This window comes from Mastacembelus armatus, chromosome 24 (assembly GCF_900324485.2).
Source record: "Mastacembelus armatus chromosome 24, fMasArm1.2, whole genome shotgun sequence".
NCBI lineage: Eukaryota > Metazoa > Chordata > Actinopteri > Synbranchiformes > Mastacembelidae > Mastacembelus > Mastacembelus armatus.
The window spans coordinates 21249563-21276752 of NC_046656.1; the positions used below are offsets into that span (position 1 = coordinate 21249563).

General features: G+C 45.5%; 1 protein-coding gene across 1 annotated transcript in view; it reads left to right on the forward strand.

The window, feature by feature from the left end:
* Positions 1–5035, forward strand: part of LOC113143956 (unconventional myosin-VI-like) — a 63108-nt gene extending 58073 nt beyond the window's left edge. Inside the window, exons 33-34 of the mRNA XM_026329576.1 lie at positions 1327–1545; positions 2768–5035. Coding sequence (XP_026185361.1) covers positions 1327–1545; positions 2768–2967 — 419 coding nt within the window. The 3' untranslated portion in view covers positions 2968–5035. The remainder of the gene's footprint in view (positions 1–1326; positions 1546–2767) is intronic.
* Positions 5036–27190: the final 22155 nt, after the last annotated feature.

Genomic DNA, 27190 nt, shown 5'->3' on the forward strand with positions numbered 1-27190 from the left:
AATGTGCCTCAGTCGCTGTGTAGCAGCAGGCCAGGAAACAAAAACACTAATCAACAACCTGAAGGATCCGCCTGAGAGCCGAGTTCAAGAGCTTCTCCAGGAATAAAATTTCATTTCTGCACAAGAAGGGCTGATTTGTTTTGTAACGGCTGTTGGCTTGGGCAGGTGGCGTCTGCTGGCGTCGTCCTTCAGTTTCTCTCCTTCCTGGAGCTGGTGATGCTAGAACGAGATTTTGCTCTGAAACAGCTGGTAGATTCATGTTTAAGAGATGCTGCAAAAATCATTTTAACAAGGTGTTTGAAACACTAATTTTCATATGTGACAGAAATCCCAACTTTCTGTGTTCAGCCTTGGAAACCTGGAATAAAGAACAGGAGTAAACCATTTGTTCTTCATTGTTACTGTTTTCTTGTGAAAAGATAAAGAGACTTGTTAAAGTGAGTATTTTTGCAGCGTGTTCTTTTATCGTGTAGAGCAGCTTCTCCAATCTGTGCAGATCTTCATTTTTATGCTCCACTTTGTAGAAAGATGCAAATTCTGTATGTTTAATGTTTGACAAGTATCCAAACCCCTTCATAAGCATCTGCCATGCTTCATGTCTCACTGACTTCCTCCCCGTCATCAGCACGCCGTGACCTGTGCTGACCCTCCTCCCGCTCTGAGAGCAGGACTCGCACACTAAAACATGGAGCAACCAGGAGCGGCTTCTTTGTGGTCGGGGCCTAGTGTTTACATGCAGCGCTCCAGGCAGCTTGTTCGGATTCTCTCCATGTTTTTGTTCTGTTTGCGTCACATGAGCCTTATTCCGGTGCAGTCGCCTGTTTTAGCACTAACATTGACCTGCAGGTAGACGAGCAGCTTGTTCTACCTAAATGCAGCATTTGCTTCTGATGTTCTGATGCTACGTTTACGCCACAACACATAACAACTAAATTCTTCTCTGTGTTAATTTGAAGTGAAATCAGACTCAAAGTAGCTTTTTTTTTCTACTGTTAGCACCAAAATACTCCAAACAAATGGAAACAATGATCTGTTCTGAGTTTGTGTAGTTTTTCCAAATGAAATCTGTCTTTTCTTAATGAAATTCAGACTCCAGCTGCTGTTCCAGTCACTTTTCCACGTATGAAACTCAGATTTCCAACTATCTCGTGTCACTAAAACACAGCACCTGCGTTTTGCTGGATGGCACTTCAGCAGACAGGCTGGTAAACAGGAATAAGGCTGTTGCATCTTTCCCAGGCTGCATGTAAACATTGTCACTGGCTCCTGATTGGTTAATATGATCCGTGGAAGCCCCCCTCACTCTCTTTTTCATCCAATCAACAGCTCAGCAGAATCCGGCCCCGCCCATACCGGCCCGGCAGTACGAGGTGGCGATGAACCGGCAGCAGCGCTACTTCCGCATCCCCTTCATCCGGCCCGGAGACCAGTACAAAGACCCCCAGAACAAGAAGAAGGGCTGGTGGTACGCCCACTTCGACGGGCCCTGGATCGCCAGGCAGATGGAGCTGCACCCCGATAAACACCCCATCCTACTGGTGGCAGGTCAGTGCAGCGTGCAGGTGTGTCCGATGACGTGATTGGACAGTCGCTGTTTGGGGGCGGGGTTTAGGGAACAGCTGGGCCAGGTAGAAGCTGTGACTAATTGAGGGTAGAAGACGGACAGAAGAAGAAAGTGGTTTAAGGGTGGAGGCGATGAAGCGTGGAGTGAGAAAAAGAAAGACGGAGGGCGAGAGTCGATACTGTGACACCGACAGAACCCAACAAATCAAGAGTGACGCTTCGCCGGCCGGCCTGAATAAATGTTTAGGAATTTGACTTTGTGACAGTGCAGCAGATTCATCATCATCATCTCAGGTCATGAAGCACAGCGAGGCGTTCACCGCAGGCCGGCTGTGAAGAACGGAAGGCTTTTATTTTTGAGGAGTCCTCTGCTGGACGTCCGATGCGAATCATCGATCAGGGTTTGTCAGGTTTTCCCGTGAGGCCTCCGGCTCTCGGCTCCTGTCGGCTCCGATCAGATCAGGACGGTGATTAATGTGCTGCAGCAGCAGTCCGTTTGGACACAAAGGTCCCTCTTTGCTTTTAGTAGGATCAAGGCTGGACAGTCACAACACAGCGCGGCACAATGAAACCTTTAATCCCACCTGTAGTTTAGAGCAAAGCTCCACCTCCAAGAACAAGGTGACTTTTATTGTCAGAACCAGAGGAAGAAGGTTTTCTAGGCCTGTTTGTGTTTGTTCGTTTATTAAGCATCTGGATTTGGGGCAGTTGCTGTTGTGGGAGAATTTTCTTTAAAGAAACAAACCAACATGCTGAATGTGGCTGGAATCTGGACATTAACAACATTATGACATTTATAACATTAATATTAACTATAATTAACTATCAAACAGCTGTAACTACAGTTTCTACATCAGGACAAAATGCTTATTTCCTGAAGTGCTGCATACAGCAGTGAACACCTCAGCTCACCTGTACAGACAGGTAAACGCTGTAACACTACTCTCCAGTTAAAGAACAAAACGGTCTGAATACAAATCTACGTGTGTTTGGTCCAGTTTCCTGCTGCTTTTTAGTTCAGCCACAATTTCTTTTAGTGCACAGTGTTCTCCACATTGGTTCCTCTTGCTGTGATCGTTCTTCCTGTTGGTCTCGACCATTATGTGATCCCTGTTCAACTGTGAGCTCCACATAATAGCACAGTGACTCTGTGACGTCCACTGGTTTAGTTCTGGTGAAGCTGTAACTTCTCTTCCTCTTGCAGGAAAGGACGACATGGAGATGTGCGAGCTGAGTCTGGAGGAGACCGGCCTGTCCAGGAAGAGGGGGGCTGAGATCCTCCCCCGGCAGTTTGAAGAGATCTGGGAGCGCTGCGGGGGGGTGCAGTACCTCCGCAGCGCCATCGAGAGCCGCCAGGCGCGACCCACCTACGCCACGGCCATGCTGCAGAGCATGTTCAAGTGACGGGGCCTGGGGCTTCTCGCCGCAAACAAAGGGATGGCTGCAGCAGCTACCTGACGAACGGCGTCTGAGCACCAGGCTCCGACCGGAGGGCGTTCACGACAACAGCCAGTTTTCTCAACTGTCCTTTTGTTTTCCACTTTTTGTTCTTGCTGGCTTTCATTTCCTCAATGTGGGGGGTGGGGGGTGGGGTTTCACATTGAACCCTATGCAGAAAAATCACATGAAATGATCAGATCCGGTTGTTTTCTGTTTCTGCAAGTCAAACTATGAGGCCTTAATTCTACTTTAACAGGGTTTAATTGCCATAAGTAGGACTTCTTTGTTCAAAGCTGCCTGCCCACACAAGAAAACTTTTAATTCCTCTGTAATTATGCATTCCTGATTCTGACACTGAAGTCTTACTGGTGTGTTGCTTCCATCCTAACAACTAGGTGATCCCTGTCCCACTAAAGCTGCTGTTTACACTGTCTTCGAGCTGCGACTGTGAGGCGGCGGCTCGTAATTCAGTCCGATATTTGCTAATGCTCATTGTTCCTTTACCTTTTGTCTTTCAGGCTGAATGTAACTGAGCTCCTTGATCTGTTAGTGTAGTGATTTCTCTGTTCACTGTGTGTGATTCAAAGTGTGAAGCTAATGAGACCAAACGTCGCTCTAAACATGAAGTCCCTGTTGGCCTTTGGGCCAGAGCAGGAATCCAGCTCCGTGATTAGTGTCTGTCAGTTAATTATGCAACTCTGTGTGAGAGCAGATCACCGCTGCAACAAACGTCCCCGTCATCCATAGCATCTTCAGATTTGATCTTTTTACACAGTACAACAATTTGCCACTGCAGTGATTCCCAAGGTAATTTCCATCTTTGACTCCACCTGCTCTTTGTTAATAAAGTCACTGGCTTGCTAGAAAATGTTGAACCACTTTAAAAGCTGCTGTCAAACTGGACGTTTTTGTGCTGTGAGAGAAGCTGTGGGGCAACATCATTAACTCTGTGCAGAGCCACTCGGCCTCGATTCAGCAGGTTCAGCGTGTGCAGCCGGCAGTGATTCCTACTGGGATAGAAACGTTTATTTTTCAAAGAACACTTTCTACTGCGGCGGCTCGGACTAGTGAGATTGTTAAGAGAAGCAATAAAACCACACAAACTGAGCGAAGAAGAGAAACGGGCCCAGTTTGTCGTGAACTTAACCCATTTAAAGACAATCTGCTGGACCGTCACACCTGAAGCTTCTTCCTGAAGCTTTCTACTCTTTTCACCGTCTGCACAACAGGAAGGTGCCTGGGCCTGTCCGACAGCACAAAGAGCTGATCCTCTTTACACTCGGCATTAACGTGCAGGAAAGCAGCTTAAAGTGAGCGCACCCCGACGGTCCCGACAGACCAGAAGCTCCGATATGAACACGTTGAGGGCACTAATCAGAAAATAACTTGGGTACATGTTAGATAACACGTTGGACTTGTTAGGACTCGCTGGTCTTGTGAACTCTGCTGCACTGTAACTACAAGCACCAGGCTCTGTGCACATCTTAGTGCGATCATGAAACGTGCACGGAATAAACAGCAACACATAACAAGCACATGCGTCGCTCTCTCACCTCCAAACAAAATGTCCTCGCTCGTCCAGGTTTTCTCCTGGCTGGTTTTCCCTCAGCTGCTTCCTGTAACGTCAGATACATCCTGAGAAAAACAGTGACACTTCCAAATATCTTATAATATCTTAATATAACACTTAAAGTCTGGTTTTTAATCTGATTAGAAAAGATCGACTTCCTCCTGTGTGTCCCAGATGGATCGGCAGGACCTGTAAGAGAGAAACGCAGTCAGACACATGCAGAGAGAATGTGCGTCCACAGTGTGGGAGTTGATGGCGAGTGTAAAGAGGCGACGTTCTGAGCTTTGACTGGGATCAGACTCGGTGTTCACACCTGAGTGATGGTGAATTCTAGAAAGGAAAAGTGATCTGTCTGTCTCCACACATTACAATCATTCCTCGGGAAGCACTGCCTTTGTCCACTGTCCATTTTCTAACTCTGATATGTCTAACAGATAATAAATGCATTCCATGTTTCACTCACCTCTGCTCGCTCTTTGACTTCACGCTGTATCTCCACGAGGCTCCTGAAGCCTGAAACACATCTTTAGAAATGAAAGAACAACAGTGGCAGTGGTTTCTTGTGGGACACAGTCTGTATTGGAAACTATTAACTGTCAAACACATTCGACACCTTCGATGAGAAAAGTCCAAATTACAGCAAACACACCAGTGATGGTAGATCTACACTGGCCTCAGTATCTAACCTGGTCAAAGTACAACAAAGGTGGTACAACAACCTTTCCTGGGCTTTCATTTGGACTTCACCAGTACCAGTTCTGATTCCCTCCTTTCCATTGGAGCTAAAGCTGGGAATGCTGGGAACTATTTCTAAGGTTGAAAATAAACTAATTTGGACGTTAAGTAAAAAACATTGAGGTGAACGTCACAGCCGTTAAACATCAGCACCGTGTGTGTGTCCAGCTGCTCAGAGCTGAGGGGCTTTAAAATCATTGAAATCACATCTGCACTAAGGTCTTCAGTTTTTAATCCTTTGATTTGGTCCCAGACAAGGTTGGAGAACTGGTCCAGATCATACTGTCCACATCGATCCGTATCCCAGGTGTAGAACCGGCTCTCAACAGGCTGCAGGAGGGAATCCACGTTTTAGGGTTTCGGATTGTTTCCTGGATCCGTAGCATTTAACTACTCACTACTACATGTACAAAAACAGTCCAGAGCCGATCAGGATCAGCCCGATCGATGCTGGACAGTTGTCCCCTGAGCTCCTCTTTGACAGTTTCTGATGCAGGGACTTTGTCCTGAAACGTCTCCAGTTTTTAACCGAACCTGTTGGGCCTCGACGAGGTTTATCGAGTCTGCAGGGAAAGAGACACGCGATTAAAGGGTCAGTCCACCAATTCCACACACCAGGTTTAGGAGTTGTGTTTACTTGGAAACAACAAAACCTGTTTCAAACTGGAACATGGAGGGAGAAAAACTGGCTTCTCCAAAAAAAAAAAAAAAAGGTAAGTTTCAAACAGATAATTCCAGTTTGTTCCAAGTTGGGTCGGTCACGTTCTGGAGTTCTGTCCAGAAACAAGCTTATTTTATTATAAATATGAAACTGGAATTTCTTTTCAATACTCAGGCTTGTTTTTAAGATTCACACCAAACTGGAAGCTCCACAGGGTGTTACGTAAGATCTGGACCTATTTTTCTGTTTTTGCTGATGAGTCATGTGACCCTGGTGTTCAGGAATAATCCTAATTACGTAATCACCCCCAGAGTTCCAGCTGATGCTGCATTTTACAGGACTTTCCAATGTCTCGTGTCTGAAATGTGACGTGGTGCTGATGGTGCAGTTCTGAGTGCAGCATCTCAAGGTGCATCCACTAACATGCTAACGTCAGCTAACAATTATTACACGTCCTAAATTAATATTGGGCTGAACAGGAAGTGGAAGAGCAAAACTTTCCCTAGTTAGTGCTGAATTAATTAATTAAGGGGTAAACTAAAGTGCTGATGTTTTCATTCTGAGCAGAGAGACACCCCGACCCTCCCTGGCAGCCCGGCCACGGCTTCTCAGACCCCAGAAGAGGATCAGACTGATCACCCTGAGGTGGGATATGGACACTTCCTGGTTTTTACCATGTATGGTGGTTTCTGCTCCAAACTGTCTTTGACGTTTAGCCCTTCTTCACACTTTGGGAGGTTTAATTACTCACCAGTCAGCTCCGATTAAACTCACCGCAGCTCTAAACCAATTTGGATTCAAACGGGCAGGACAGATTACAGCCCAGCAATTTGTGGGCCTGTGATGATCACAGTGAAGGGAAAAAGCAGGTTCTGGTCTGATGCCCTGACACCCTGTGATGTTTTCACCAGCAGCAACACGAATAAACACACAGGATTGAACCAGAACAACGTACTCACCTTCAGTGGTGTTCTCAGGTGCCGCTCAGTCCGATACGCTTTCCTAACGGGTCGGGCCTGGGAGGGTGTAGCTGCCTTTGTGTCTATAAAAAGAGAAAAATGAAGCAGGCGTGAGCACAAACTGCAGCTACAGCAGCTCTGCTCATGTACTGAGGGGAGGCACCACCCTGAACCTGGAGGGAGGACGTAAAAAAACCGTATAGCGTATAAACGCTCGTCCTCCTCACTAAGCTTAAACTCAGACATCTGTAGAATAATCATGACCACCAGTTAGCAGGAAATACGAAAACAAGTGTGAAAACGTGACCTGGAGTACAGGGAGCACATGGAGATCATGCAGCAGGACCAAGCCTGAATAACTGTGTTTCAGATATAAACTAAAGAGGTTCTCTCAGGGGGGGGTTAAGACTCTTTTGATTAGCAGACCTTTATCTCACACCAAAGTGATTTCTTTGCTTCTTCCACAGGCTCCGTGTTGTCAAGCAGCCAAATTAGATTAAAAGGAACATGCAGCTCTGCAGAATTAATCTTCTGGGTTCTGTGCAGTGTTTGCCTCTGTTTCCTGTTTCTGTGGCCTGTTTCTGGCTGGTCTGGAGGCAGGATTAGACCAAACAGGGCTCAGTGTTAATGAAAGGTGGCAAATCCAAGACCACAACAGCCCCTTCCCCCCAGAAACCCCTTGAATCCCCCAGACCAGACAGGAAAAGCTGCTGGTTCCTTCAATTTCAGAGGAAACCAACTGCAGGTTTTCCTGCTGCTTGTATGAGAGACCGAAGTGAAGACTAAATGTCAGTCCAGTAAATGTCTGACATTGCTGCAGGTGGTTTTAATTATCAGTAGTCAAACCAGTCAGTCCGGTTCTCGTTGGTCCTGGTCTCTGGTCAGGTCGACCACAGACGTGCAAAGTGGCCGCACTGAACGAGCAAAACTGCAGGTTGGTGGTAAATAACTTTTACAGTCGTCATGACTGAGGTGAAAAAGCCTGTTGATCATTTGTCAGACTTTCCAGACCTGTAAAATCCTCTGGCCTTGGTGTCATGAGCCACTTGGGCATCAGATAAACCTTTATACTTTTGGCTTTTATCACCTGCAGCAACACGCTCACACCTGTGCAGCTGCTTGTGTTTTTAATGCACTATCTCCTGCTGAGACGTATCGATTAGTTTTACCTCTTCACATCCCAAACAGACAATTCACAGCTGAATAAATCATGACAGGAAGCTGCGGCTCATCTGCTCACAGAAACAAACGCAGCTCAGTGGTATTCACTTCGCCTCATTCAGGCCGTGTCGCCGGGCGTTCGCTCGTCGTGATGCTGTAAGTTGGCCAGAGGCGAAAATGGAAAACCAGAGAATAAAACGTCTGTTGTCTGAGAGAGAATCGGCCCCGATTGTGGCGATAATAGGTTTGCAACCTAAAATATCTTTACTCGGGTTCAGCCGACAGGAAATTAATGTTTCAATAGAAACATCTCGGAGGTGGCGTGTGTCGGGCGCTGAGGTGCTCGGGTCTAACTGGGCTAAAATTAGATTTTTCTGGCAGCAGAAAGGCTGCGACTGTAAGCCAGGAGGTAATAAAAGAAACCCCTTCTCTCCATTAAAAATCTGCTTAGCATCGATTCAGCGCTGGAGATGTGGAGGACAGATAGGACTGTGTGTGAGCTGCAGCACGAAGACAGAGAGAAGACAGAAAAGAAAGCACCTCCACCCTCAGTTAACCAGTCCAGACATTTAGATGCAGCACAGCAGCAAACAAACAAAGAAGAAACAGACGCGTGGACATGAGACGCAGCCTCATGGACTTTGAGATTAAAACGTGTCAACAGAAGCTAAATCCTTGTGAGTACCCCAAAGACTCGAATCCCCTTCAGGGGCTTCAGGGGCTGTTTTTTCACTGGCTGTTTAAATCTGCTGCTTATTTTACTGATCTGTCATTTCATTTATAGACCAGTGTGTTTGCACAAATAAGACACAAAATCCCTTAAAGCAGGAAGATTTAAACTCATCATCAGTAGCCTAGTGTTAGAAACTGTTTCCCAAACCATCACACAGATCTGATGTTTTCACCTGCTGCTGCATTTAAAATATACCTGCCCTCACTGGGATACTGTTTCTGGATCTGACACCTCCATGTAAAGCTGTAAAGTATTTACCTGCACACAGCCCCGTGTCCCGGTACGATGTCACACTCCCCTCCTCGGCAGTATTCAGGCTGGAGGACGCACACGCTCTGACACGGCAGGCCGCCCACCGACACGAAGCCCGGCTCACACAGACACCGCGCCTCCTTCGTCCGGCCGCTCACCACGCAGCGAGCAAACCCATCGCAGGCCAGGAACTTGCAGGGATCGGCCCGATCAGCTGCGAGAAGAGGGAGGGACCTTAATATTATATCATTCCTCCTTCTAACCAACGTTTAGCCCCGTGGCTCCTGACACTGTCTGACACACTCAGATGAAGCGTTTGCGGGGTTTCCATCAAATTGTGTGTGTGTGTGTTTCTGTGTTTCTGCTGTGTATGTAAAACGAACCACTCAGCTTTTCTTTAAAAACCAAATTCAGCACAGTTGTTTGTTTCAGTCACTGGTTGATTTATCGTAATGACATGACTGTTAGTCAGGCTCCGTTTACTGCACCTTCCCAGGAATGTACTTGAAAATAACCTCAACCCTCAGTCAATACTTTAATGTTAATGGGCACATGCAGTGTGGGAGCTGTAGTTTGCAGTGAAATGTACTTCAGCTAAAGCAGCACTGAATTATTTTGTTTCTTAAACCTTCACACATTATTACAAATATAACTAACCCTCATTATGTCACAGATGAACGACGACATTTAGCTGTTTCGGTCTCTACCAACCAAAGACAACAGAATGACAGTGAACTACAAAACTGCGGCGTCATGTGACCCCTCTGACCTGCAGGTAGTCGTTTCAGTAATAACCCTAAACAGATTTACGGTCTAACCAGGACTTTCAGAGCTGTAACCACGTGTCTGATGCTGATGCATGTCTGGTGCACAGAGCAGGACTGAGCTGTTCTATCACAAACACAATCGGCTGCCTCCGAGTCACGAGATGTGGCTGCAGCATCGTCGCCATAACGTTCCTGCCTCATAACGTTCTGCACAGCCCCACTGAGTCCTGGTGGATCTGACAGAGACCTGATTACTGAGTCTGTTTGAATGTTTCTGATCTCTGCTCTGCTTCCAGCCCCTCCGGGGAGGATAGTACAATACCGGGCTTATTGAGCACGATGAGATGCACATGAAGAAGCAGCGCAGCTACAACAGTGTGACTTACACTTTAATAAGGTTCTGGGTTTATGTCGTATCACACACGCACAGAGATATGAGACATCGCTGTGAAATGAATGAAGAACCTAAAGGCATTTACAACTTAAAACACATCCCAGAATACACAGCAGATTGAACATGCGAACCGCAGTCCAGCACAGCCTGCATCATCACAAACTGACCTATTACCTGCAATTATCTCTGAATCAATTCCAACCTGTTAAGATAAGCTGTGAAGAATCACTTACTATCTGGGGCCTTTTAAACGAGATCAACAGAATCTAAAATCTTTTCATCTTCATTAAAAATACAGATAAAATCCTGGCATCAGTTGAGGACACCGAGGATTCGGAGCGAAATGATGTTGTTTTTGTGGTTTAGTGTTAATTTCTTCAGGAAGGGGCCTGCGGGGAGCTCAGCACTTATTTATAAGGATGTTGGTTTGACACAACTGATTCCTGTTTAAGTCTGCATTGGATCATTTCTGCAGTTATTGTTAAGATTGTCTTTGCTCTTCTTCTGTTTCAGAATCTGAAGAAGCTGGAAACTTCTGAAAATACCAAAGTGATGACCAGTTCCAGGACTGAGGTATCCGTCTGGATTTGATCTGTCAGCACATTTTAAAACGATCAAACTGTACCTGGCTCAATGTCCAGAGAGTGCGTGTCGATCTGGATGTGCAGGTTCCTGGCGGCCGTGGAGCAGAATTCCTCCAGGACGCACTGGACGGCCTCGGTGATGTTGTACGGCACCGACTTGGCGAACCTCATCTTGCTGTTGACGACCACGCTGCCTTTCCTGAAGTTGAGAATCTCCAGCTTCTTGAAGCCCGTCAGGTTGGCCTGCAGGAACGGCAGCAGCTGGACACACAAGCACAGAGTCAGCGTCGCTGCACAGTTTGGATCCTGAGAGTCTCGTGGGAGGCTCGGCAGCTGTTCAACATGTGTCAGTTCATTTGATATTAAGGACCAAGTGGCCTCATCTGTTACACATGATCACAGATTCACACAGGAAGAAACAGTCCTGCGATGACGACATGCAGAGAAATGGAAGAAGAATATTTAAATAAGCTGCAGTGGATGGATTTTGTTTTTGTTATTTCATGCGCATATGAATTTTGCATGAAGTCAGAGGTCTGGAACAAAACTTTAAAATCTGGCATTTCTGTACCTCCCACAGGAAAAGAAATGAACTGAAACAGCTGCGTAGATGAAACTGAAGGCATTAAATACCTTCTCGGGTATTTTTCAAGAAACTACTACTAATAATAGATGCTGTTTAAGACTCTAGGACCAGCACGCAGTCTGTGTCTGGCACAATAAAGCTGCACATTTACATGTTTTCATTTTTCTGTCTTCACAGTGACACTGTGATCCTAAGATGTTTACACACATGTAACTCTGACAAATCTTATAAATATCAATAAAAACTAATCCAGGATGGGTTTTTTTCTTATAATTCAAAACTCTGACTGTGATTATTCTCAGCGAACAGACCAGCCGCTTCTGACCAACGGCTGCTTTGGGTTGTTTCGGTCACTTTTCTTCACTCACGCCTTCTGTCATTGCGTTTGTGTTTTGTTTTGTTTTTTCCTAAAGAGAGAGCCCTCACCTCAAAACAGACACCACATCAGCAAATTAGCATCTTTCAAAACGCAGTCAAACTCAGAGAAACTCTCCACACGTTTCTGCAAAGCTCACAATTAAAGTGGAAAAAACAGAAACACTCCACTTTGTTTCTTTAATTCCCATATGGCCATACACAATTACCTCTATTGATGCAGTTAACAACACTGTTCAGCCAAATGAATAGTTGAATCTCTTAAGCATTTAAAGCGCTTCTGTTACGAGGCGACGTACAGGCCCAATATATTCCATTCATGTGATAATTACTGTGGGTTCATTTTTCCCTTATTGCAGCAGCAGCAGCCTCGAGGACACAGACGCTGACTGGAAGGATGCTGGTTCGATTCCTCACGCTGAAGGGGCCGGTGAAAACCTCCTGGGTCGGCGAAGAGGCTCAGCAGAACAGGAAGTAAGCAGCTGCACATTCACCGTTTACTCTTTCGCTCTAAGTTAACGTACAGCAGGATTACCAGTACAAATGTACTTAATGTAGAGTTAATACTGATGCATTTGAAAACATGTGAAGGAGTCACGAGCTCGTCTAACGTTCATGTAATTAGTTTTATTGTGAGGCTTTTTAAATACGTCTCTGACAATTAACCAGCCGTGTTTTTCTCCTCACACACAATGATGGATGTTCTCCTGTATTTTTTTTTTAAGCATCAGTATCAGATTTTAAAAACAAAATTCCTGCAGTGGAGTCCAGACGGTGTTTTCTTAATGAAAATAAGGAAAAGCTTCTCCCGGCACAGAGAAACCACAGCGCTGCCTCTCGATCCAAACGATCCAAAGCAGCTGAGTGCAGCAGCCAAAAGGGCAGCTAAATTAAAGTGCTGCCTGGCTGCTAATTGAAGGGATTTACACACTTGTTTAGGGAGGAGAGCTAATCAGAGCTGCATTCAGATGAGAGTAACCAAAGTAAAGGGAAGAGTGTGTGTGTGTGTGTGTGTGTGTGTGTGTGTGTGTGTGTGTGTGTGAGAGAGAGTATTTCAGCTGATAAAGGTTTTAACCAAAGGATGTTGATAGTTATCATGATTAAACTTATAGATTAAATATCTTTACCAGATAAATGAAGGTTTAACTGATTGTATGTGGCCTGTTTAATGCTGCAAACATCTGCATTATGCTGCTGTTTCTCTCACGGATCATAAATGCAGCGTCATCTCCTGTCTAGGACTATGTTCCCATGGCAGGTTCTCCGGGCCTCATTAATTGAGCCAAGCCACTGTGCATCGCACCTGCCTGAGCTAGAAATGAGTCTCTCACTCTCTATTCATCCAAAACATCAAAACATTTCTATTCACGGCGGAACAAGCTGCAGGTCTGACTCGGAGGGTTTCTGGAGAACTCGCGGGGCAGCCGCTCATGTTCACTCATTGTGTGTCGGGTTCTGTTTTACCCATCGGGTCATAATGAAATTCAGACAGGAAGGTCACACGTCACCAGGCTTTACCACAGGGACTGCCCTTTGAATTATCTGAATTAAATCTATTTTAAACAAATAAAACTGTTAAAAAGCTCGTTTGATTACATGAATGATTCTCCACCATAACAAAAAACTGGGGATGATGTGTGAGTTTTGTGATCACAGCTGGTTTAGTTAGTGCAGCAGGAAGCGATTAATCCGATATTTAGACGTTTAATATGTTAAATGCTTCTTAGTGCCTGTAACCAAGTCTCAAAATGATCCACATGTACATGAACTTTGACCCTTGTTCATTCCAAACTGTAAAATCCTCTTTCACGATAAGGTTTTGGTTAGTGTGGACATGTCATATTGTTTGTCTTCCTACTCACCACGTCTAAGAAGGTGTTCTCCAGCGATTTGTACTCGGCCGATGTTTTGTTGAACAGGCCCTCGGAGAAGTCCATGTTGGTGACCCGCAGGCTGAAGAACACCACCAGCTCCCTGCCGTGGCCGGCCGTGGTCGTGGTGGGCGTGGTCAGGTATCGGACCGGAGGCGGGGCCGTGGCGCTGACGGCGCCGTGCTCCTCACCCAGCGACGAGAAGCCGCTCCCCTCGTCCGGCAGCTTGTTCGCCTCCGTGGCCACAGCGTCCGTCTGATCCAGCTCCACAGCCAGGTCTTTCACAGCCTCATCGATGGCGTCTTCAGGAGCTGCCGGGGAGCTGGTTTGGCTTTCAGCTCCTTTCTCCACTGCTCCCTCTAAGTCTTCATCAATAATGACAACAGCCGGCTCTCTTTGCTCCAACCTGCCCTCTGTGCTATCATCTTCTGAAGACTCTGGAGCTGCAGGGATTACAGATTCCTCTGAGACCTCAAAGAGTCCAGAGTCCACAGTCGGGCTGAGCGACACATCGACAGCATTTGCCGGTGGTGTAGGGATGGAGTCTGAACTGGGTCCTGCTGTCACACTGAGGCCTTTTTCCAGGGATGAATCGGTCTCTTGGCCCTCCTCCTCATTTGGGTCCTGCTCGTGTGGAGCCGTCATCTCTGAAATGTCAGGGAAAAGGCAGAATTGAGCACAAATTACAAACATGTCCCTGCCGAGTGAGTTATTCATAAAACATCCAAACTGCTTCGTGCTCAGTTCTCAGTTTGAGTTCACAGAACGTTCATATGTCGGAGGATCTTTAATCACCTGCTGTAATGTCAGACTGTAATCACAGCTCATGCTACTCACCTGTAACACCAGAGGATGATTCCAGCTGCAGATCGCTCTCGGCGGTTTCTGTCGTCATGTCACTCTCCACTCGAGCGTCTCCGTCTTCGATGACGGGATATTCGTGATCTGTTTCACCGATGGCGTCTTCAGAGGGCTGGACGTCTCCTGGTATGACGGGTAAATTATCGTCCTCTGATGGGTGAGGATAGTCCGGTCCAGCAGGTTGAAGGATCTCGCTATCGTCAACAACCTGAACAGTATCACCAAAGTGAAGATCTTCCACACCGTCCACGGGGTGAAGGATTTTACTGGATTCTGCTGGTGGTTCAGTAACGTCTCTTTCAGTTGCTGGTTCTGGAGTTGGTTCTAGGACATCAACTCCCTCCCCTATTAGGTCTGGGACTTCACCAACTGTCTCCTCTTCTGATTCTGGCTCTGACACTCCAGGTAGCTCTTCAGCTGGTAGTAAAACATCAACCGTGCCTTCTTCTGGCTCTGGATTCTCACCTACATCCTGTTCTTCAGTTTCTTGTGGAAGTTCTGAAACGTCCACATCATCTGGTACTGGAACCGCAATCACTTCTTCCTCTGGTGGAGAAGATTCAGGTACATCTGGTACTTCTGACTGTTTCCCTGCTTCTGGGTCTTGTGCTGGCACTTTTTCACTTGTAGCCTCAAAATCCTCATCTCCAGGTTTTGTTAGTTCAGTTTCATGGATTTTCACACCTGGTGTTGATTCTGGTTCTGGTTCTAAAAAGTCAGCCCCACCTCTCCCTGGCCCTGGAGCTTCAGTAACTTTTTCTTCTACATCTTCATCCTCTGGTGCTGGAACCACAGGAGCCTCTTCATCAATGGCTTCCTCTTCGTCTGGTTCAGAAACCTCAGGATCCGTTTCTTCTGATCCTGCAGTTTCACTCACCTCTTCTTCTTGTTCATCTATAGATCCAACTTGTTCTGGCTCTGATTCTGGAGTTTGTTCTGGAATGTCAGCTATATCTTTCTCAGACCCTGCACCTGGATCTGACACATCAACCGGACCTGTTCCTGGATCAGGAGTCTCCTCTTCTGCAACATCAACTATTTCCTCTTCTCCTCCATCCAACAAAATCTCAACAGTACCATCGTCTGTGTCTGCCTCTGTTTCCGGTTCCTCTGGAGCCTGAACTGGATCTGAAACTTCATCAAGAGCCTTCTCCTCTGTTTCTTCGGGTTCTGAAAATGCCAGCTCTTCTCGAGTTCCCTCCTCTGGCTCTAAAACCTCAGCTTCTCTTTCCCATTCTGGTTCTGACCCTTGTACATTGTCTCCTTCTGATTCAGGTGTCAGCTGTAAAATCTCGAGCTCGTCTTCAGGTTCTAACAAATCTCCATCTGTTTCTAGCAATTCAACTTCAGTTTCCAAGTCTCTGTCCTGGGCCTCTGTTTTTAGAGCAGGACTGTACGGATCAGTGACACCGACCGTTTCCTCATCTGGAAGAGCGTTTGCTTCTTTGTCCTCCTCAAGGTTTGCCTTTGCCCCAGCGGGGGCCCGGCCTGTGACTGGGGGTCCCAAACCGGCCGACTCCTCTCCAGCAGGAGCTGCAGTCAGTAAGACGTGTGAGGTGGGGGTGACATTCAGACTAGGATTTCTGCTGCCCTCATAAACAGGACTCAGGTCTTCCTCTGAGATCTGGTTGGGAGACAGACTGATATATGGAGCATCTGTCTCCGCCTCGAGAATCACGGGAGGGCTCGGGATATAGTCTCTCACAAGTTCACCGGTTTCATCATGATGAATGGTTTCAATCTCATGTGTAATGATCAGCAGTTCTTCTTCCTCCCCTTTGTCATTCGATGGCTCAGGCTCACTCACATAAATCGTCTCTGACTTATCGGGACTCTGCTCCGGGGCTGTGCTGCGATTGCTGCTCTCTGCCGAACCACCGGTCACCGCTGCCGTCGTCTCGTCTTCCGGGACAGCTGTGGGGTCCAGCAAGGTAACAAGCGCGTTTTCCTTCTCCACGGGGGTGAGGTCGGCCACCACCCGAGGTCTGTCGAGCTCCGGCTCATCAGGGGCAGCTTCAAACTCGTTGTGTGAGTCCGGCTCACTGGACTGTGAAGGCATAAATATATAGAATATAGAGATATAGAATAAAGTGAGAAACTGTCCTCAACCTTACACTAAATTACATTTAACCATTACAGTTAAAAAGGTTTTGATAAACATTATATTTTTAGAAACTTATCATATAATAGGGTACTAAACTCCATCTCAGAATAAATATTTAACGAATACAAAACACATTTAGAAATTCATTAAATAGGACGAATTGTGCTTTTAAGATTTTCTGATTAACGTTTATTGTGGAAAAACCATATCAGACAACTTCTTATATAAAGCAGAGTGTTTTTATGTGACTCCTTTAAATACCCTCCTTTTCTGGGTCTGGTTCCAGTAGCAATTACAAAACCTCTTACCTCATTCACTACTTCCACTGAAGAGGTTGATGTCAGCGCTGGTAGGTGGACTGTTTCTGTCAGACAAAAAGCAGCACGGTGCATTTTTAAAACTTGAGCTGAATAAAACACCGTGATGTTTGCTGTGGAGGGTAGTTTTAAAACTAAAGTCACATCGATAAACTGTATTTTATACTTTCACAGTGTGCATTTTAGAGCTAGAAAAGGAAATGACCACGGCATCTGCCAAGAGGCACGTACCGGGTTGGAAGTTAAGTGAGTCCAGATCGATGGGCAGCAAGGCCTCCTCACGTAAAGCCTGAGTCACCATTTCCCTGAGGACAGAGTCAGCCGAGGACTGCGGTGAGCCGGTCGCCGTCTCTGAGTTGATTTTAGGCGAATTAACCTCGAAGATGAGGGAGTAGTGCACCGAGATCCCCCCGGGTCTGAAAAGGAGAAATGATCTGTGGTTCAGGGTTGATGGCTGTGATTCTCACACTAACTTTATTGATAAACTAATCCAATCAGATAAAATCCACCGTTCTGCTGAGAGTGGGATTTAGACTAAAATCTAAATCTAAAAAAACTAATCTAGTGTTAAAGCAGAACAGTTTGTACATGTTGATGTTAAAGGGACCTCCAGTTTAACACACAGCTGCTGACCAGCAAAAGCCCTAAAAGTCACGTGGTGCTGCAGTTAAGAAGCAGGACACAAACATCTGCAGCCTGAGCTCAAAACAACAGAAACACTTCATCAATATTCTGCAGAGCCGCCGTCATCAGGAGAGAATAAGCTGATTAGCTGGATGTGACTCTGATTAGCGGCGAGGACGTGAGTCTCCCTGCTTTTGAACAAAAGCCCTTCTTCATTTGGGGCTATAGTGCAGACCTCTGTTGGTCCAGGACCTGGAAACAGTCTTCCTCTTCATCAAGGAGGCTTTTTACGGGATGGCTCCTGATGCTTTGAATGTTTGCCACTGTGTGCTGCTGCCTCATGTAGGTCATTAAAGCGTGACTGGTGGTACCCACCTCCATCCACTTTCTACTGCTGCGTATCCTACACCTGTTGCCAATCATGTGGTCAGCTTGCATCTAATCCCAGCATCCAAGCCTTTGTTCTTATTTTGGCTCCGATGAAGTCAGCGGAGACTCGTGGGTGCAGCCCACACATTAAAGGTTTTTCACATTTCCAAGCAGAGAAACGTGCCTTGAACTATTCTTCTGAGGAGGGCAGCCTTGGTGGATACGAGCAGAACAGCTTCACTCCTTCGTTTTGTCTTGTTATGTGTACAGCACCATTTCAAAGAGCTCTTTTCATGTATCTGATTTACAGAGCTCGGTTTATTTTCCCTGTTTCCTGTGTAGTTTCAAAACTTCCCCCTCAAACCTCCTTTTCCTCGATGATGACAAGTTAAAGCTCAATTAGTCAGTGGTTGTTTACAGTATATCTACCATGATTCACATATGGAGGCAGTGACAAACCCAGAGCCTTTTTAGCCTTTTCAGTCTGTTTGCACTGTCCGGATCAGTCTCAGTGTGTTTTCTCTCTCCTTTTAGTTTGTCCTCTGACATGACAGTAAAGGTTCCACACAGGTCCATTGGTTCCTATTGCACTGCTGTCATACAGAGTTGGGTCGGGTCAGAGTGTCCCCAGGCTCCTTTCAGTCAGACACAGACCAGCATCCCACTGGAGTCCACTTAAGACCAGTATTCCCTCTCATTTAGCTTTGGTCTGGCCTCCACATTTTCTGCTCCTAAATGCAGCTAAATGCTCCATTTAATCTCCGACTGTGTCCGTCTGCTGACAGGCAGTAAACGGTGGCCACCGCAGCTGAGACCAGAATCCAGACAGTTTAGTTTCAGGCCATAAAAACCAAAAGAAAAACGAGCTGAAAGCTGCTAAAACACTCAGCAGAGTGAAACGATCGTTTTCTGCAGGTTTGTAGCTACAAGTTGCTCCTTTTCATTTCCCTGTCTGACGAGTCATCACTGATTTGCTCCATTGATAATAACACAAATATTATTTAGAGGCTTTAAATCACAGTTTTTACTTTATGGACATGTTTAAAGAAAGACAATATGAAAAAAACAACTAAATGTCCAAACAGCCTCAGGTTTAAACTGTGTTGTCATGATTTTTGTCCTGATTTTGAGTTGAAGTGAATATTGTCGACAATCTGACACGTTCAGTGAGCGTTGGAGTCTGGAGCAGACAAAAGCAGGAAGAACTGTGAATCTCTCACAAGATTAGAGGACGAGCTCCCGCTGAGGCCTCGCCTCCATGTTATTGGCCGTGACAGCACCAGACACCACAGGGAACGACAAATTAATGGGGGGGCAGCCTGACAATTAGTGTATCCAAAAGTCATCCTGCTTCACTGCTCACCTGCCTTCTCTGATAATGAGAGGAAAGGTTGAGTGTCTTAAACCAAAGACATTCACAAATATCTGCTCGTCTTAGCAGCCGTTTGGTCCTTTTGTGTGTTCTGGTGTTTCTAGTTTGTATTGTGGGTAAAATAATCCCTCTATGTGCGTCTGACATGACTAAATGCGAAGCTGGATATTGACAGGAACCTACACAAACACAGAGGGAGGCGGGGACTATAGGGAATATTTCATCTCTGTGTTATTTACCCGTCAGTGTCCTGAGTCTCGCTGGCATTGGGAGAAGAAGAAAAAAGTATTAAAGCTGTAACAGGAAGTATGAAACCAACAGAGAGAGAGAAGGAGCCACGAGGGATGCAATCATGCAATCAATGCATCACTTCAGGTTCTACACAGAATGAAGCAAATCTCACGTAGTGTTTCTCTACAAACTAGTAATTCTCTCACAAACTGATGCAGAGACAAGACGTCCACAGAAACTCCCAAAAACCTCTGAACGCTACAAACCTTGACGTCTAACAGCAGATATTGTCTGCTGACACTGACACTTTGCTCATGTTAGCAGTTTTCCCCCAGACAATCAGTAGCTGGTTGCAAGAAGCAGTTTAAGAGTTTTTCTGTCTCTCACTCTCCAAAGATCTGATTTGGTTGTGTAATTGTGGAAACAGCCATCGCTGGGTCCTATCTGCAGCAACTCAGGGGATCAGATAAGCTCAACACACATCTGATCGACTCTGACTCAGAGCGGTGTGGAGATAATAGTTCACAACTGCTCTGATGACACAACTAATCAGGGTCTTTAGGTTCTAAGTAAAAGAACTCGATAATTTTATCCTAAAACTGTTTAAAAAAAAAAAAAAAAAAGTCTGAATAGAACCAGTTCATTTTGTCAAAAAAAACAACCTCTTCATTTCTCCATTGTGGTATATTTATCGCTGGTATCTCACATTTACTTTATTATCATAGTTCATGTTATTGTGGCCGTGTATTATTGAATATAGGTGTTTTGGGGTGTGTTAATTCGGTATACTTTAAAATTAATCTACACCTAAATGTAAGCCTCTTCTTAATAAGTCAAATTAAAAAGTAAATTTTCTAAACCCTTTGAGTTTTTAACATTTTCTTCAGCGGCTCCCAATTAGTGAATATAAACAGGAAGTGAATCATCCTGAACAGCCTCTTTGGATTTCTCTTCCGTATAGTTAGTGAAAACATTTGCCTGCAGCGGCGTCTGATACAATCCCAGAGCCAAGCAGCCTCTTATCTATTCAAATAACTGTCCATGCAAAACGATCTGCTCATTTCAAATTTAATGAAATTACCAGGGCTCGGTGGAATGTCTCGCCGCCGCGGTGGGCACGGTGGAGATTTGATTATGCCCAAGCCATGCACCCCGGTTCTCATCTGCTCACTCCAACCCTTTGATTATTCAGACGTGTATTTCATGCTCACCTGATCCTCAGCACACGGATGTCTTTAAACCCTGGAAGTTTATCGAAAACATGCTGCATCTGTAAAAAAGAAAAAAAACAGTATCGGTCTAAGTGCATTTGCAGAGGCCGGCGTAATTAGCTCTCAGGCATCAAACAGGAACTCGTTAATAAGCTGGCAAGGGCCCAGTGTGTCAGTATATAAAAGGACAGCATGAATGGGAAACGCTCAATGATATCTATCTTTGGGCCAGTTAAGCACCAGGATGACATAATCGTCTTTAGAGCTCCATCAGGTAACATCCTGCTGCGAATCGCGTGCAACTCTAAATGATCCTGGTGCTTTTTTTAAAGAGTCTTTCAGCGAGGAACAGACATTGAAGGACAATTTATCAGCATGACAAAAGAAACGTGGCTGCAGAAAGAAGCTGATTTTCAGCCCTTCTCCGGCCCGGACCTGAAGCTGAAGCTTCTTTACTGAATCAGGGCAGAGAGACTCTGATCCACTAACAGAGACAGAGAAAACAGGAGGATCAAATGAAATCATACAATACAAGGAAATTCTCCCAGCTCCACCAGTAAAGTGTAAAAAGGTATTTTCTGCATATGTCAGGTGAAGTGAAAGTCCCTCTTACAGCGTTAGGACAAAGTAACTGATGGTCTTGAATTGTCCAGGAGAGTCCCGTGTGGACCTGGGATGAGATCATCAAACCTCAAATCTAAATTATCAGTCGGCGAACAGTTTCTGTGAAAACACTGTCAGGAACAGGCAGGTGCCACCTGTGTGTTCTGTTTGGAGGTGTTTTCATTTTTAATTGGATTTAATCAGGTATGTAGCTGTCCTAAACCATCGATGTGTTAAACCTGGAAGATCTCCCAGTAACAAAAACAGGATTAACTGTAAACAGTTAAAAAAAAATCAAAAGAAACGCAGGAAGCAGAAGTCCAACCTGGTCGTGTAGATGGTGGGACAGGTCGACGTACTGAGGGGAGTCTGGGTCGTCCAGCAGCTCTCTGTAACCCGGATCCACCAGGTTGATGCTGAACTCCACAGTCTGCTCCACTGGACTCTCTGGGACCACGTTAGGAAGCTCAGAGTCCTTCAGGAAAACAAATATAGGTGAGTATTGAGGTGAAACGGTTGGTCCAGTGCTACAAACATCGCTTTTCTTCATGTTTATGTGAGTAAAAATTGGAAAAATATGCAGCAAGACGTCTGCTCCTGTAAATATCAGGGACCTCAAACTGTGCTCGTACAGGTTTGTCCTCTCCACTTTTGGCAGCAGCTAAAGTTAAAAACTGTTCTGAAATATGTCCTGGGTTCAAGCTCACTGTGAATCCTCACCCACATATTCATCATTCAGACACGGTTTGGCTGAAGGAAGAAGTGTACGGGGTGAAAAGAGTAATAACCTGCTCTCATAAATGACTGACAGCAAAAACCCAAATTATTCTGGTCGTTTCAGAGGACACCTGGCAATTTCGACAAAATGACAGCATTTCCAACAAACCCGCATCTGGAAGAGCAGTAAAGGTATGTCAGCCTCAAATCTCAGGTAAGCTTTTTAACGTTTTTCTGAACTAAAATTAACTCCTTCCCAATGATTCACAGGCAGGAGAAAGCATTCATCTTCTGCAGAAAGGCATGATGCACTGCTGCTGCTGCAGCACACACACACACACATGCACGCGCACACACACACACACACACACACACAAAGACCCTGGACTGAACTTTCCGGCAGGAGCAGCTCCAGCTGAGCGAACTGGTAAATAAATCCCTTTTACCTGCCGCAGGTCGGCTGCTGTCATTGTTAAAAAGCTTTTAGTGAACCTCCATCCTGTTAGAGGAAGGTCACATGATCAATCTCTCCAAACACACTTTTTCCCCCCAGTGTTGTTTTTAGCTAAAGTTAAGGTAGTTTTTCGTCCTTTACCGTCTGTTGTTAATCCTGGCGTGACAACCCACTGCAGCAGCAGACAGACACAGTCAGAGACCAGCTGGTGAACGTAGTGGAGCATTTAGCAGCTAAAGAGCCAGAGGTTTCCCTCAGGAGGTGGAGGAGACCAAACCCAGAGCTCAAAGATATGACGTATATTCTCCAAATTGACAGAAACAGTATTTGAAAAACAAAGAGATGATGTAGAAACTATTTTGATAATTGATTAATCATTTATTTTTCTGAATTTTCTGGCTTTAACTTTTCAGTTGTGAGGATTTGTTAGCAAACAGGGGACATCATCTTTTTCTACCTTTCAGGTTTCCTATCAGTTCAGTACACTGTGCATATCAATGGAGGAGAGTCTTAAACCTGCCATTGACTCATATAAATACTGACACTAATTATCTAACTCTCATATTACTTATATTTTCAGAAGAAGTACTTGAGTTTGACATTTTCACCCCTTCCCAAGAGCCACTGTGTCCTGCTAAAGTCATGTGACTCGTTGCTGTAGATAAGAGTGCCGACTAAAATGCCTGAAATGTAAATGTGAGTGCCTGTTAGTACCTCTTCGACCTCCTCTGCAGGCCGGGTCTGGTCGAGGGCGGGGCTTGGAGAGGCTCTCGTGTGGTCGAGGAGGATGGCGGTGCTGGTGTCAATCGCCGGGGCCACGGACGGGGCGACTGTCTGAACCTCTGGAGCTGAAGTGAAGTCAGTCACTAATCACAGAGTAAGTGAACAGTGATGCTGTAGACTTTGCAGTTAATAAGAATCACTTAATACTAAGAAAACCGCTGCTTGTGGAAAATTTATGTTGATCAAACACTTTGTACACAGCACACCGTTAACCGCATCACTGTAAAATATAGTGTTGGTATCACATATTTAGTAAAGATTTTTCTACCTGCTATCTCAGGGAGTTTCTGTGTCGGTGCAGGAGTCCCTGAACCTCTGCAGAAATAAAAAAAAAGTAATTTCAGCATTTCTTCATTTTTTTACACTCTGTTTAAAACCTTTACATCAACATTTACACACTGATTCTGGTAATTCTTGTGCATCACATAATGTTTCTCTGAAATATCTTTGCATGATTGGGTTCACCGTGTCTTTAACATGATGTCATTTCTGTGCCAGATTACACTTTGCCCTCTGACATGTTTCCTATTGTACATGTCATTTTGTGTTTGATTGATGAAGATCTGGGGAAAAGGGTCAAGTCAGTGACTGTTTCAGCTCAACTTTCTCCGTCACCTCTCGCTGCCGTGCTTCAGAGAAACAACTCGCCTCACGTCTGATTCAGGGAGTGTTTATTTACAGAAAACGTAGCAGTCACTCAAAGGCACAGAGCTGTGGCTTTATGCAGCAGCATCTCACACAGATGTGACTGAGGGTTACCTGAGTTTACATCACTATTACTGCAGCGTCCAGCATCAGCTCAGGACTTCAGAGAATTCCCTTGCAACTTAAAAATGTTTTATGCCGATCATAAAGTTTGTTTTTAATTCAACTGAGTACATTTCAGCGGCCGTCTTAACCAGCTTGACTTACAGTAGGGACAGACTTGATGACTTGCTGCTTATCAGTTGGGTTTATATTGTGGAAGCGTTTACGCTTCAGTCGTCAAGTGCACTTTCAGTTTTCAGTTACTGTTTTTGAATCTGCATCTTTTTTTATTTGCCGATTCGTCTTTCTAAGTGACGCCATCGGTTGCAAATCTTAACCGTTTAAAAGTCCGATCACTCATAACGTCCAGACACCATGCACGTGTTTCCTCCCCGTGTTTGATGCATGATGACTCTCAAATGTTCTGGCCTCAGTCTTATTTGGCTTTGTTGACATTATTTGTGTAGTCAGAGAGAAAACACGACTTATCTGTCAGCTCTTACCGTGACGGAGGCCTCCCGTCCCTCATCCGGTTCATTCTCTGTACACAATCAAAAAACAAAACAATAATTTACAGCTAGAGTCACACAAACGCTGTCGCTCTACATATTTTAACACTTAGGCACTAATTGGCCCCATGATTATCTTGTTTGTGAAAATGATGTCATGTGCCAGCGACAGCTACTGCTCTCACTGCTCTGGAGGTTGTTTTCAGATTGATGACAGACTGAACAACTGATTAATTGATTCGTTCTCTTGTGCTTTTTTGTCTTTACACCCAGGACCTGAGTTTGCATGAACGCAATTCTGTGCAAATTACCTGTTGTGGTGTAAAAATAGACTCCGCTGCAGCCGCCTCTGAAATCTTGAGGGAGCTTTACAACCCTTCGTGCAATACAACCCATTACATCTCCACAGTATACCATCAACAGTGAGTGTGAATGGTAATGACAATGTTTTTTAAAGGGTCAGTTCGCTCACACTGCAGAGAAAACATTTTTTGTCCAAAACTCAAGTAATGAAGCACGTTTGCGTTCCTTGGTGGAATAACCCGAGGCCGTGTCACTGCAGAATGTTGTGGTAGCTGTGCTGGTTCAGCGTGTGCCTTCAATTCTGAATAAACTTGCTCAGTGTCAGCAGCAAAGCAGCCCCACACCATCACAGCTCCTCACCCTAAGCTCAGCTCAGACGGTTTGGGATGAGTTGGACAGTGTGAAGAGGAATCAGCCTGTAAACGCTCAGGAAATGTGAGAACGCCTTCAAGAGTAGATGGGAGAAGAAAGCAAACTGTAGCTACTACTGAACAATCTAAAAATCCTCTCTGGTAACACGTCTGTAGGAACAGAAGTGCCTGTTTTTATGTGGCAGGCAAAACGCTCCGTGGTTTTCTTACCCTATGAATCATGCTCGTGTGCTCCTCGGAGCTGCTGAAGTTTTTGGCGAGGTCGGAGATGCAGAGCGACTCGTGTTGACATGTGTGAACCCATCTCTGGTACTCGGCCGTCCCGGGGATCCTGTCGAAGAAGATCCTGAACGCCTCCCACACAGCCTCCTGGCAAACTGGCCACACACACACACACACACACACACACACACATTCACCTCAGGCTTTTAGGCTTGAGCACTAAATACACAGCTCTGAGAAATTCTCCTGCACAATAACACAATCTGCTGTAAACTACAGAGGGAATCTGTCCCAGGCTCCTTTTTAAACGTTTGCTCTGGTCCCTGTGTGGTGTTTGCACTGGGTTTAACAGAGATCCAGAATGATCTATGCCAGGCAGGGGTCCACCCTGGACAGGTCCCCAGTCCATCACAGGACCACATAGAGACAAACAACCTCACACACTCACACTCACCCTGACCCTTGTCACTGCTCTTTCTGGACTATCTACTGTCCTATAAAGGCCACGTGCCAAAAACCTTTTCCACTTCACCATTATGAGTCGATGAGCTGCCCAACTGCAGTGGCTGGAATTAGTAAAAGACACGAGCTCTACATAAGACACCTCTGGTCATGTCATACTACAGCTTTTTAAAGATTTCACAGCCCATACAGGATGTGATATAATATAGCAAAAGTCTTTTGGGACACTTTCTGAGATATATCTAGTAATCCTGTAGTTTTATTTCTGTGGTCCAGGCGAAAGTAGAACTGTGTAGAAACTGCACAGCTTGTCACTTGTCTCTGCTGAAGAGTTTTGACAGTAGCTGACAACCTGTGTGGAGGAGGTGAATGAGTCACGTCACGACTCACTTCATCACTCGTGTGGATCAGCTGGCTCAATCTGCTCTACGCTGTAAATGTGCCTCCAACATCCTGGGATCAGTTCTGGTCCAGCAGCTTCGTCTCACATCGTTTTTCTCTTCTTACCCGTCCCTCTTCATCCACTTTTGACTTTCAGTCCTTTTACTCATTTGATTTTAGTGATTTATTTTAATCAGCTAAAGCTGCCGTGCACTGTGTACATGCTGACATTATGATGTTTTACATCTGTCGTTCACCTCATTTGCTCAGTGTGACGTGTTTGTCTCAGTGAATAACACGGATTAAACTACAATGGACGGGACATTGGGATGTACTGGGCACAGTGCATCCTGGGTGTTGTAGGATTTTTCACTTTGGGAGCTTTCAGAAATAAGACGTGCTGTGTAAGTGCTGAGGCGTCTAATAAGAACACAGGTTTATGACAATCACCTGAAACAAAAACTAGAGATGTCAGTGGTTGTAAAAGGTGAATGTAGGTGCAGGTGAGGTCTGCTGAAGGCCCGTACCTCTGAGCTGGTAGTAGGCCTGGTGGCTGCTCAGCACTTCACCGACGGTCTCGTGGGGGCAGATTCTCACTCCAGAGTGTAGAAACACAGACCTCTTGGATCGAAGTCTGCCCAGCTCAGAACCTTTAGTGTGTGTGGACGCCCTCAGCAGCTCTGCCAAACGCACTGAGCCCACAGCCTCTGTTCTGACTCCCGAGTCCAGCCGGACGCCGCTCTCTGAGCAGGAGACAAGAACATACAGGGTCAGAGCTGGAAAAGGAAAATAACACTCTGACACAAGGTGACAACATGGGACAACATCTGAAAACATCTGAAAGTGGAGTAAGTGTCATTTTCTGTGGCTGGCAGTAGAACCGATACTATTACTGTAC